This window comes from Diceros bicornis, chromosome 6 (genome assembly GCF_020826845.1).
Source record: "Diceros bicornis minor isolate mBicDic1 chromosome 6, mDicBic1.mat.cur, whole genome shotgun sequence".
Lineage (NCBI taxonomy): Eukaryota > Metazoa > Chordata > Mammalia > Perissodactyla > Rhinocerotidae > Diceros > Diceros bicornis.
The window spans coordinates 27640783-27652988 of NC_080745.1; the positions used below are offsets into that span (position 1 = coordinate 27640783).

A 12206-nucleotide genomic window follows, 5' to 3' on the forward strand; every position below is an offset into this window, starting at 1 on the left:
CGGTTTAATCCAGAAGGGTAAGATACCATGTTACTCAACCAATAGAACTCTTGACAGCTGACTAGACACGAGTGCAGCCAAACGGGGGAGTCTGGGCGCCTGGAAGAAGGAAGATGCTATTGACATAAATAGGGGAGCCTTGGTGAAGACTGACTCTGTGGACAACAATAGTGGACTTCTTGTCCTTGAGGTAGTGTGATACCTAGTAAAGGTTACCAGCAGGAAACTGGAGAGAGGCTAAGGCTGGAGAGATTGTTCTACAGTTATCCAGATGGAAGTGAAATTGATTCTCAAAGATACCATAAACACAGAGAGAAAATAGGAAAAACCTGTATCTAGGGGACAAGTAAAAGGAAAGCTGGGAAATCAGAGGTATTCGGAGAGGGAGAACCAAGAGGGTGGTGTGATGAAGACAGATCAGGATTAAGAAAAGCTGTTGAGCACTGGTAACCCTGATTTCAACAGCCACTGTGGTTTATCTGGGAAAATGGATCTTGTCACATATTCTGGAATTCATTAAGACATAACCGAATACACTCATGGAAAAAATGAGGAAACAGAACTTTGGCTGCTCCCACTCCAACTGAAGACGTTTTGGAAATGTTCCACACCTCACATAGCACAGTCCTTAAGACGGCCTGAACATTCGGCTACGACTTGGCTTCCAATAATCCTGTCCGCTTACAGGACTTGGGGCACCTCTCTGTGCTGTTTCTCTGCTTTCACACGAAGGACAAGTGCACCGCATAGAGTTGTTTTATAGTACTTAGAACAACTTACTATGCCTTGAACATAGCACGCGCTCAATAAATATGAGCCATTGTTTTCATCCACTCTTAAGGCCCCAGCGAAACGGTCCTCCTCACGAAGTCTAATGAGAACACCCTTCGGTTTTATATGCCTCCCACCGCGCGCTGATGATACAGGACTTAGCACAGCCCTGGCACATACACCGAAGGCTCAGTATATTAATGATAACCAAAACTTATAGAACACTATGGGCCACTTTGTGAGTGCTTTTATTACGTGTATTCACTCAGTGAATCCACCCAAAAGCCCTGGGGTAGGAACAGATATATCCCTATTTTACAGATAGAGAAATCAAGGCACACACTGCTGAAGGGACTCTAAGCTTAAGCAAACAGTTAATGGCAGAGCCAGGACTTGAACCCGGGGCGTCTCTTCCACAGCCCCTGTTCATAACTGCTGTGCCCTACGGTTCGATACTTGACTAATGAAGACGAAGGGCATGATTTCTCACGGAGCACGGCAGAGCTGAAGTTCAAAAGTCAGACTAGTGGTTATTAGAGGCGTAAAGCACCATCTAGCCCAACACCTTTATCTTAAACCCAGGAAAGTGACACTCAAGAGAGGAGTCTCCCCTGTGAGATGATGACCACCCCATCAGACCAGAGCCCAGCAAGACTCGCTCTCCGAGATTCCGAATCCGTAAACCTTCAACTTCCGGGAGGTGGGAGGGAGGGGCCTTCGCCGAGGCCTCGCCCCGGGTCCCGCCTCCAACTGGCGCGGGGCGGTGTGCCCGGCCGCGCGTGCCCGGAGATGTGCTGCAACGATGGGGAAGGCAGCAGGCGATGAGACGTACTTCCAGAGGGGCAGTCTGTTCTGGCGCACCGTCATCACCCTTTCCCTTGGCTACTACACCGTAAGGGCAACGGCCGGGCCAGGGGAGCGAGCGCTCCATTCAGTTTAGGATCCGCGCCTGTGGGAGAGGAGAGGTCGCGCAGGCACAATCCCGGCTCAGGCGCTGGGGCTGAGCGAGAGAGGGCTAGACCCGACAAAACGACGCAGGCGCACTCCTCTGCTCGGGCCCTTTGCCTGGGCTTGACCTGAGAAACTGGCTACGCAGGCTTTCCCTGTATGAGGGCGGGGACGGCTCCCCCCACTTCAGTGACTCAGTGTCTAGCTCTTTCAAGATGGTGGTGGCGAAGGCACAGCCCGGCAGGGCTGCTACCGCCTACTTCCGTACCGCAAGACCCTTGCCGTTGCTGGTCACGGTCGTGGGTTTGGGATATTTCACGGTGAGGCACAGGGCGAGGCGGCGCATCTGTTTAGGCCCGCCAGGCCCTCGTAGGGCGAGGGGCGCTGCGGGAGCGAGGTTTTGCGCTTGCGCCCCTGGTGGTTGCCTAGGTTACTGGCGTAAGCGGAAGTTCGCTGGGCTCTTTGGACGGTTTCTGCTTTGCAGTGTTCCTTCCTTTGCTTCCTCGCCCTTCCGCGGCTGCTACGACTAAACCGAGACTGAGTTGAGCTCACGGAGGGGGAATCCAAGTTGACAGACCGCCGTAGGGCTGCCAAGTCAGGACAGGGCTTCCGAAGCAGAATATTTGAGGCAGCTAGAGTTGCTTGGAAAATGGGAATAAACCTAAAGGATGGGTAAGATAGTTGTTAAGAAGGGATAGAGAGAATATAAATGTTATGGCACAGATGTGGAATCAAGAAGACTGAGGATCACTACTATGAGGAGGAGCGACTTTTGTCTGAATTCCTGTAAAGGATAATGGGAAAGACGCCTGAAAAAGGAGGTTGCGGACTAAGTTGGTATAATTTTGAAGGAAGGCAAAGGTATTGGGATATTGCTCAGGAGAATCTGGAGACTGGGGATTAGAAGTGTGTTTGTCGTGTCCACAATGTTGACTGTTCTCAAATTTGACCACCTTTGTCCTGATTTCCCCGTACGTTTACATGGTGGTGTTGAACTGAAAACTCGCGAAGGTGCATTTCTGTTCTGTGATTCTGCGTCTCCGACTAGTTAGGATGTAGATGGAGGAAAGCTTTGGGGACTCCAAATTGGAATATTGTGGAGCTGGCAGTTGCTGCCCCTTCCGTTCCTCTTGGTTTTAGGGGACGCAGTGATATTTTATGCTTTATTTAGATTTTGAATGTGTAACAACCTGATAGGAGAGATAGTACTGGTCTTGGCTGAGATCCAAATAGGACAATAAACTTTGGACCTGTTGGCACATAATTGTTCTCAGAAAAGCCTAAGCTGGCTGAGGTTACAACACAGAGACGAGGGAAAGTTGATGAGATTACAAAAACTTTATGTGATTAAGTAGCTGCTATTAGCACTTCACAAACCTGATCTCACTTCTTTTCCAACTCTGTGCAGTGAATCATTCCCAGTTTTAGAGGTAGAAAAAGGGAAAGAAGAGAAAAGGATTCTAAATTAAACGGGGGTTTGGCTCAAGGCATAGTTTGTGCAGTAAAGAAGCTAGGCAGGGCACATAAACTCTTAAAATTTGTTAATAACCCGTATAAAATAATGGTTTTGGTGGAATTCATTAAGAATGGAAGTCATCCAACTTGGACATTGAGTCTGATAACCATATAGTTTCCTCAGCATAAATCTCCCACTAGAATAGTGTTTAGAAAATAGATGTCAAGAGTGGAAGCCCAGATGACTTATTTCAGAGATTCTATGGTCTGTAGTTGTTCTTGTAGAATCAGGATTCTTTCATAGCCTCTCTCAAAAGGAAACATTTGCTGATGTAAGTGACCTAATAGGTATTCTGTGCCTCTGGTTCTCTTTCAGTGGGCTGTCTTCTGGCCTGAGAGTATTCCTTATCAGAGCCTCGGGCCCCTGGGCCCCTTCACTCAGTACTTGGTGGACCATCATCACAGCCTCCTGCGCAGTGGGTAAGGACAGCTGTGGAAATGGGATGTGGACGCTGCGGCTCCAGTCTCGCTGGAGACTGAGAAGGCCTGCAGTTGCCGTGAGATATTTAAAAGTGGTGCTAGTTCACAGTGAAGCACCTTTCTTTTTGAGGTTTCCATGATAACCGTCACCTTAAACTAGGCTGACTTTTGTTTCAGGTATTGGCTTGCCTGGCTGATTCACTTGGGGGAGTCCTTGTATGCCATGGTATTGTGCAAGTAAGTGTTTGTAATAGTCTTTGTCACTTCTCTCGGTATCTGATATAAATTGAGAGTAGCCACATTTAAATAATTCACGCATTTGTAGGCTGAGAGCACCCTCAGGGTGGAATTGAATCCCCACACCTACTACTGAACCTAGCTTAGAGGGAGTGTTCAGTCAACATTTAATGAATGAATTCATTTCATTTGTGTTAGCTAATCAATTATTTCGTTGCTTTATTTAGATGATTTTTCTTATTTTTTTTTAATTCTCTGTATAGCCCCAACTAGAACAAAAGATTAGGAGGCTGCCTTCTAATTTGAAAAAGAGTTAAATTATTGGCGTCGGCTGATGATTCTCCATTCTAGTTTCACAACGGAATCCTTTGAAGAGCTTTTTCAAAATGCTTATGTACGCATGTCTGGTTTGCAGACCCAGAGATCCTAATCTGGTAGGCCTGGCTTCAGGCATGAGAATTTGTAATTTTTTCAAGCTTCGCAGATAATTCTGGGATGCAATGGAAGTTAAAAGCCCCTTGACTGAACCCTACTCAACAGATGCCAGTGTAAGTTAATACTATGTGAGAGTACTAGAAGAAATTCTCTTTGCCTTTGTACTTATGTAAGCATATACAGAAAGTATGATGTAGTGAAAGAGATGGCTATAGTAATGCCAAATTGCTTTGCAATTAATTTTTTTCTGGTCAAGATTAACTGTCATCTCTATTATTATTGTATTACTTCTAAAAGTGGAGAATAAGATACTTTATTACTACTATGTTTTAATCATAGAGATAATATTTATTGGGCGCACACTCTGCCAGGCACTGCTAAGTGCTTTAAATAGATTATCTTCTGATTTATTAAACAAGCTGGACTTTCTGGGAGAGGAGCAGAAAGCAACTTTATTTTTTCTCATTCTTCTCTAAGTAAACTCATTCTGTGCATTATTGTCTGCCTCCCCCCAGCCCTGCATGAAATCTGAAGCAGTGCTATAGGTTTTCCTGTCACTATGTGATATTATCCAGGCTAGTAAGTCTATTTATTAAAACCATAAACTTTTATCTAATTCAGAATGTCTGTTCTCATCCAGCTGGGGATCTGGAGCCTGCTGTGGGGAAAACAGTGTAGTTGGTGCCTTCTCTAATTCCACCTTTTTACCCTATTCACTAGCAACAGCTGCTTTGGCCCCTTGGGGTGGTGGGAGCTGTTTGGGGAAACGGGGCACAGTCTGCCTTGTGATCCGGCAGCTGGGTGCTGTGGATGTTGCATACCCACCGTTGGCTTGTTCTCTCCAGAGGGGCCCGGGTGGATCTTTGAGAAACCACCCATCACTAGGGGTCTCCCCTCTGCAATTCCCATATGATTCCTTCAGGCGCCTCTTCCTGAAGTTGTAGTTTGCAGTTGTGGTTTCCTCTCAGGGACTATGATGAGGGGAGAATTCCCCTTTTATTGAGAACTTTTCTGCCGTCCAATTAGGCCCACTCAAGCCAGCGCCCTTCCACAAGATCTGTGTGGTTCACGATAACAGCTTCCTTATCCCTCCAGTGGGATAAAATCTGCACATGCATGCGATCCCCAGTGCAGCCATGTATCTTTGATCGCCCACTAGGCAAGCTGTAACAGTCTTTAATCTTTTGAATCAGATATAAGTCCCTTCACCCAAATTCCAGAGGACTTGTGTCAAGTTCTCCAAATGGTTCTGTTGAGGCTGTTCTTTGGGCTTGACTTGTGATAGGAAATGCTGCAGCATTTCCAGTGGCCTCTTCAGCCTCTCGGTGAAACCTCAGCTTGGAGGTGTGTGGTCCAGCCCCTCCACTTACAGTACTTGACTCCTGTTTTGTTATTGGCATTTGGAACCTGTAACGAAAACCAAAAGACTCAAATTTAACATCCTGCCATGCAGTTCTTTGAAGGGCAGAGGAAGAACAGGCATAGAGAGGTTAGGTCACTATGATTGTGTTCTTGAAATCATTTGTTTATGGTCTAACATGTTGCAATGTATCATTGCTCACTATAAATCAGAATAAGTATTCCTTCTGAGTTATGAATGAATAAGTGTAAATGAATGAATCAATACACAAAGACATGTAGGACATTTGTAGCCTCCCAATCCCACTGTCCAGCAATAAAAAGGAAGTGGTGAATTCCTTTTAATCAGAGATAAGATTGGACTATGTGTTCCACTTTATAGCCACTATAATATACATACATATAAATATAAACTCTTCTGTAACTTTTCTCCACTGTCGTAATGCCTGTTTTTTCATGTCTAGACCTATAAATTTACCTCATTCATTTTATTAGCATAGTATTCTATGATATGTATATGCCTTACTATATGTAACAAATCTCCCTCCTGAGGGAATTTTAAGTCTCTGGTTTTTTTTTTTACTGTTATAAATAGTACTGCATAAACATGAATATCTCATATATCCTGGCCCACTTTGGTATATATTTCATTTTTTTATTGTTTGGTGGTAGAATGTATGAATATAGTTGATTTTTATTTATTGACCTGACACCCAGTGACCTTGTTAAATTTGTTTATTAGTTCTAATAGTTCATCTGTAGATTCTTTTTAACTTTCTAGGTACACAATTGTGTCTAGAAATAGACAGTTTTATTTCTTCCTTTCAATTTTGTATACCTTTTATTTGTGTTTCTTCCCTTATTGCACTGCCCAGTACCCCCAGCACAGTGTTGACTAGAAGTGGTGATTGTAGGCATCCTTGCCTTGTTCCTGATCAAAGAGAAAACTTGCAACATTTTGCATCATGTTTTTTCTAGAATTGTGTAGATCTCTTCTATCAGAATAAGGAACTTCCATTCTATTTCTAAGTTTGCTGAGAACTTATATTAAGAATGGATGTTTAAATTTATCAAATGCTGCTTCTGCATTTATTAAGATCATATATGATTTTTCTCTTCTAATCTGTTAGTGTGGAAAATTATATCGTTTTTACTTAGATTGTTTTTAAATTTTGTTTTAAATTAAAAGGTCATCCACATGAGACTTAATTATATACAGATGAGACTGTAGGAAGCCATTCACTTCAGTTGGGATATTTTTCTCTTGAGCTTTGTTTTAAGTAGTTTAGTTTGAATGACTGTATAAACAGGTGTTTGTTATTACTATGCACCAGGCCCTTTAAGCACTTTGTGTGTATTATCTTATAAATCATCTCAAAAATTGGTGAGGTAAATACTGTTATTCCTATTTTTCAGACAAGGAAACTGATTCTGAGAGAGAGTGAGTGACTTGCCCAAGGTTACAGCTGGTAATTGGCCAGTAACATCTGGTCTATCTTCAAAACACTTGCTCTAAAGCCATACAAGTGCTTTTTAACCCTATCCCCTCATGAAAATCATGTGAGAAACAGTTTTATAATACCTTGTCCTAGGCAGTAGCCAGACTGCTTCTCAGGGAAGAGTGTACCTTCCTAAATGCACAAGAAAAATGAAAATCAATAAACTAACCATTCAAGTTAAGAAGCTGGAGGAAAATAGCAAAATATACCCAATGAAAGTCGATAGAAGGAATAAATTTTTAAAAAACAGAAGATAATAACTCCTATGAAACCATAACATTAAAATTCTGGTAGTTACATTTTTCTTTTTCTCTTTTTTAGGTCTAAAGGCATCACAGATGGTTGGGCTCAACTCCTCTGGTTCTTACACACGTTCCTCTTTGGGATAGCATCTCTCTCCATCTTGATTGCTTACCGACCGAAACGCCAAAAACAAACTTAAAGAAGATATCCAGAAGCTTTCTCTACACTTTGATCAACCCTGCCTTTTTTGGGGAGTGCTGTATTTACTCAAACTTCCTACTTTCTAAAAAGTTAAGACCCTCTAGTTATGTATTATTCTTTCATACCCTCTGGTTAAGCTTGAGTGCATAACAGGAAAAGATTTTAGCTTTCCAAGTCTGCAGACTGACCTGCTTGGCGGGGGGGCTTCCAGCTACCTTCTTGAGGCCCTTGGCTGTGTTGGTGCCCTCCCTGTCATCTGGTTTAAGCCAGATACTAAATTTGCCTGTTGGCATACCTTTGCTCCCACTTTCTGATTAAAACACCTTACCCTTACCACTACCATCTTAGCTCTCCTTTCCCAAAAATTTTTCCACCTTTCTGGACCAAGATAGAGTGAAAAAGTGAAAAGTGAAGTCTACAACACATCAATTCCACACACATTTACTAGGCACCTGTGAGGGAAGAACTTATCCTCCATTTCTCAGACTACCGAGAAAGATAAGGAAAATAAACAAGTGCCTGGAATGGGGAAGGCTGAGCAATTACACAGAGGGAGTGAGGATCTGCTGACAACCAAGAGGAGAGGATTGGGGAATGCCTTCCCGATCCTGCCAGCCAGAAGTGGTCCTGCCCTCCACATCACCCCTCGGAGACAGTGCTCTGTAGTGTGCAGGGTTTACCGCTAGATTGCTGCTTCAAGTCAGGACCACATCTTAGACAGCTTTCTTTTCCCCTTAACACCTGTCCCGTTGCCTTGCACGGAGGTGTTCTATCAGTGTTTATTGAGCAAAGGAGGGAAACTCTGATTTCACTTTCCACTTGAGTATCATTCCAGTTTGTGTGTGAAAACTGCAGAACCCATTCAGTGTTCCCTCGTCTCAGAAAAGCACAGGACTGCCTTTGACTGGTAGTGGCACCTTTCTGTGGGTGCCCTGGTGGGAAACCTGTGTCTTTCACACTTGGCTATTCTTGGTCACTTTCTCCAGACTCTAGAGGCTTCCCTCCAGCTCTGTCTTACTCAAACACAAACATTCCTGTTCTAGAGATTCTAGCCCATGGGTTACCCAGCTAGTTACTACTGCTCCCATTCACCTGGTTGTACCTTACTACTGACTGATTGGGGCAGGAGGGTCATTGGCTGTGTCCCCTGACCCTGGGAGAATGACTCTGTCACCTCTAGGAGCCATGAGGGCTTCTTCCCTGGAGGACCACCTGCTTGTTCTCTAGGGACTAGACCTTATTTTCCTTCCAGGATCCAGTGGGGCATGTTATTTGGTTTAAGTAAGCATTTGTCAGAAACAGCCCCCTCCCCCAAAAAAGACCCCAAGTGAAAGCACAACAATGAAAGATTATGGACTATGACTTGTTTCTGATGGAGACCAATTTCTGCAAATTAATATCAGTCTTTCCCTCTGTTTCTCTTGTGATAAAGGGGTTGCTTTTTGGTAAGGAAAAAGATTTTTGATCGTAGAGTTAAACTTCATGGAAATCCAACCCAGGTTTTTTTAGAAGTAATGGTCCTCTTCAATGATAAATAATGAGGATAATATTAATGGTGCCAGGAACAATATAGTAGATTAGTGAGTGAAATGGATTAACTTGAATAAAATGCTGTGAATTGTTTCTCCAGTCAAATGCTTTTTTGTGTGTCAGTTTTGGTATATTGTCACACGCTTGATTCTACTTTTTCTCAAGTAGACTCTATTATGGAACTGTTTGTACAGCTCAAATACTAGGGAATTTTTTCCACTGGTAAGAAAGCAGATGCCCTAGTTGTAGGGCACACGCTCCTCATTATGTTTACAGAGCTGCCCGTAGCCCACTTAACTCCCCCATGCGCCCTGAGTCAAGGGTGGGTATGAGTGTCTCCTTTCATTATAGAATTGTCCTCTTGTTTCAATTTACATTTCACTCAGCGTTTGATACAGTCTACATGCCAAGTGAGAGTAGTGTTCTTTTTTTAAGTGCCAAAAGTGTAAAATCCTGTAATCCTGTTTGGAATATTATCATGGCTTAGAGCAAGAAAGGATCTTAGTGAGCAAATGGTGCAGGTCATTCATTTTATAGACCCGTAAACTGCATCCCATCGAGGTGAGGTAACACCACCACACAAAGAGAGGTCAGACTCTAATTGGATGTCAGGTTTCTCCCCTGCCTCACGGCTCAGGAGCTTACGAGTAAGTCCGTGAAGCAAAAAATAAACAGAAAAATGGAGACATCACGGCTTTGTGTTGCAGTCATAGTGGTGACATGGGAGAAACATCTTTATGTTGAGTTTGAGTGAGAAAAGGCCAGAGGTTCTTGATGGAGGGCAAACAAACTATACTTTCCTTACCCACCTCCTTCCCCCACCCTGAAATGTTAAGAGCATGTATAGTTGGGAAGAAGAAAAAAAGAAAGAACCGATGGAAAAAAAAGTGACCACACAACTTAAATAATAACAGGCCAGATTTATAAACTAACACTGTTTCCTACATTCAACATGTTTATGACTTCATGCAATCCAATCTGAATATTTTATGAGACATGGTTTTAAAACAAGTCTTGAGTTTAAGAGGTTATACTCCATATGTGTAAAGAAGTTCTTTAGCAAAACAGCTTGCTATCAGAGAGCCCTTATATGTTTACATGTAGGGTCTGAAAACACAAAAAGAGAAGTTAGAGAACCTGCCATTGAGGTTAGAGAACAGAGTGCAGTCACGTTGTTATCTTTACATGGGCCCTGTCTGGAGCCTTGTTAATTAAAGCTCTTAGTTTAACAACCTGGCTTGTAAATATTTATCCCTCCCTTTATTATCAGCACAGACAAAAAAAATGCTAGTACAACAGCTGAGTAACATATTTTTAAGTCTATGAGACCCTTCTCTACAAGACTCCTTGACCACATCAAATTGGGAATTATGGTTCCCTTTTCATCAAGGTTGGACAATGAGAGTGTATAATTATCATTTCACATTTCTATTTATGAAGAGGAGATCTATATTGATTCCACAGTGGACATTTGAAAGTCCTATTCAAAATACTGTATTTGCAATCTCTATCAACAAACATTTAAGATGGCTCCTAAGCTTTCTCAATAGGATTGAGTATACCGATTGCCTCTTTTCTGTTTGTAGTAAGTCATAAGGTTGGATTAGGGAAACTACCTTTGGCATACTAATACTGTTCAGGGAAATAATCATGAATGAACTTGTACTTTTTCCTTGTACCAATACGTTGCACAGGATGTTCCTAGTAAATACAAATTACTCAATAAAAGTTGCCACTCTTGACATTGCTATAATGAAAGGGAAATGGCATCAATAGTATAAAGCAGTGAAGCGTTCCCTAAACCTCAGGCATGTAGGAGCCACTTGCACAACTTTCGTCATGTCTGCACTACACCTGAAGTCACTTTTTAAAACACCTTCCTAAGCAAGAGTAACTATGAAATGTCAGGCTTGGTTTGTTCATTATATTTTTCTCTAATACATATGAGGATAAAGCATAATTATTACCTAAAATCACCATGCATACTAATGATACATTCAGCACACTATTAGTAATCAAAAAGTATTAGAGTACTCGCTAAGACTGAAGTGTGGGGTTTAACCGGGCTCTAATCACAGGATTTTTGTCACTTCCCTGGACTTTAGTTTCATCATAAAAAAGAATAAGAGTAATTTTACATTGTGGCTGAGATGAAAATAGAGTGGTAAATTTAAATGAAATCATCTACATAAAGCAACTTTTCAAGCTATAACGCATTAAACAAGAGTGTAGTTTTACTGGAAGGCTGGCTGATGATGCATCTTGCGCTTCTCAGACTTGACCATGCAGATGGATCATGTGAGATCCTGTGAAAATGCAGCTTCTGATTCAGTGAATGTAGAGCACATCCAAGATTCTGCATGTCTAGCAGGCTCCCTGGTGATGTTAAAGCTGCTGATCTGCAGATCACTTTGGATAGCAAGATTTTTAGAGAAAATTTAGAACTAGAAATAAAACAGTTCAACCCTGATTTCATGAGGCTTGGGGTTGATTTTTATACATGCCAACATGTTTTTGTCAATAGGAAAAATGGCTAAACACCCTGCCTGGGAGCTCAGCGTTCAATGTAAACAACTCTTTGACTCCTGACATAATTGGCAAAGAGCACTGTTGCTGGGCTAATACTGCTGATGAAATTAACCAATTGGCATATCTGCATACTCTCCTTTCCTTGAGAATAAAAGTTTGGAATTGAGGCCTTTTGAAAAGTAAAAAAAAAACAATACTTTTCAAATATTTATTTTGTTCTAGACACTGGTAAAAAATACCCCAAATCCACAACAACTCTTTGAGGTAACAATTATGGCCATTTTATAGTTAAAGACACTGAGGGGATCCTTGCCCAGATGGCTCACTAGCTCAGGGTACTGACTACCTCTCCCAAGATCAAGCCTGAAAAACACAGTAAACACATGAGAGAAGCATGGATTCCTAAAACCAAGGGGAAAAATTAGGGAATTTCCCCCGAGACAAGACTACTAGGATTGGTGTGGCAGGGGTGGCTGTAGTCTTGGGCAATGGGGAGAACTAGTTAGGAGGAGAAATTTT

At 42.3% G+C, this 12206-nt stretch overlaps 1 protein-coding gene across 1 annotated transcript; it reads left to right on the forward strand.

The window, feature by feature from the left end:
• The first annotated feature begins 1536 nt into the window (after positions 1–1536).
• On the forward strand, positions 1537–9257 carry TMEM254 (transmembrane protein 254). The gene is made up of 4 exons (XM_058543089.1): positions 1537–1663; positions 3551–3654; positions 3832–3891; positions 7506–9257. The coding sequence occupies exons 1-4, from the start codon at positions 1574–1576 to the stop codon at positions 7624–7626; spliced, it is 375 nt and encodes a 124-aa protein (XP_058399072.1). The 5' UTR covers positions 1537–1573; the 3' UTR covers positions 7627–9257.
• Positions 9258–12206: the final 2949 nt, after the last annotated feature.

Coding starts and splice junctions, on each gene's coding strand:
- TMEM254 (XM_058543089.1), top strand. CDS start 1,574: ATGGGGAAGGCAGCAGGCGATGAGACGTACTTCCAGAGGGGCAGTCTG. Junction 1,664..3,550: donor TTTCCCTTGGCTACTACACC/GTAAGGGCAACG, acceptor GTTCTCTTTCAG/TGGGCTGTCTTCTGGCCTGA. Junction 3,655..3,831: donor CACAGCCTCCTGCGCAGTGG/GTAAGGACAGCT, acceptor CTTTTGTTTCAG/GTATTGGCTTGCCTGGCTGA.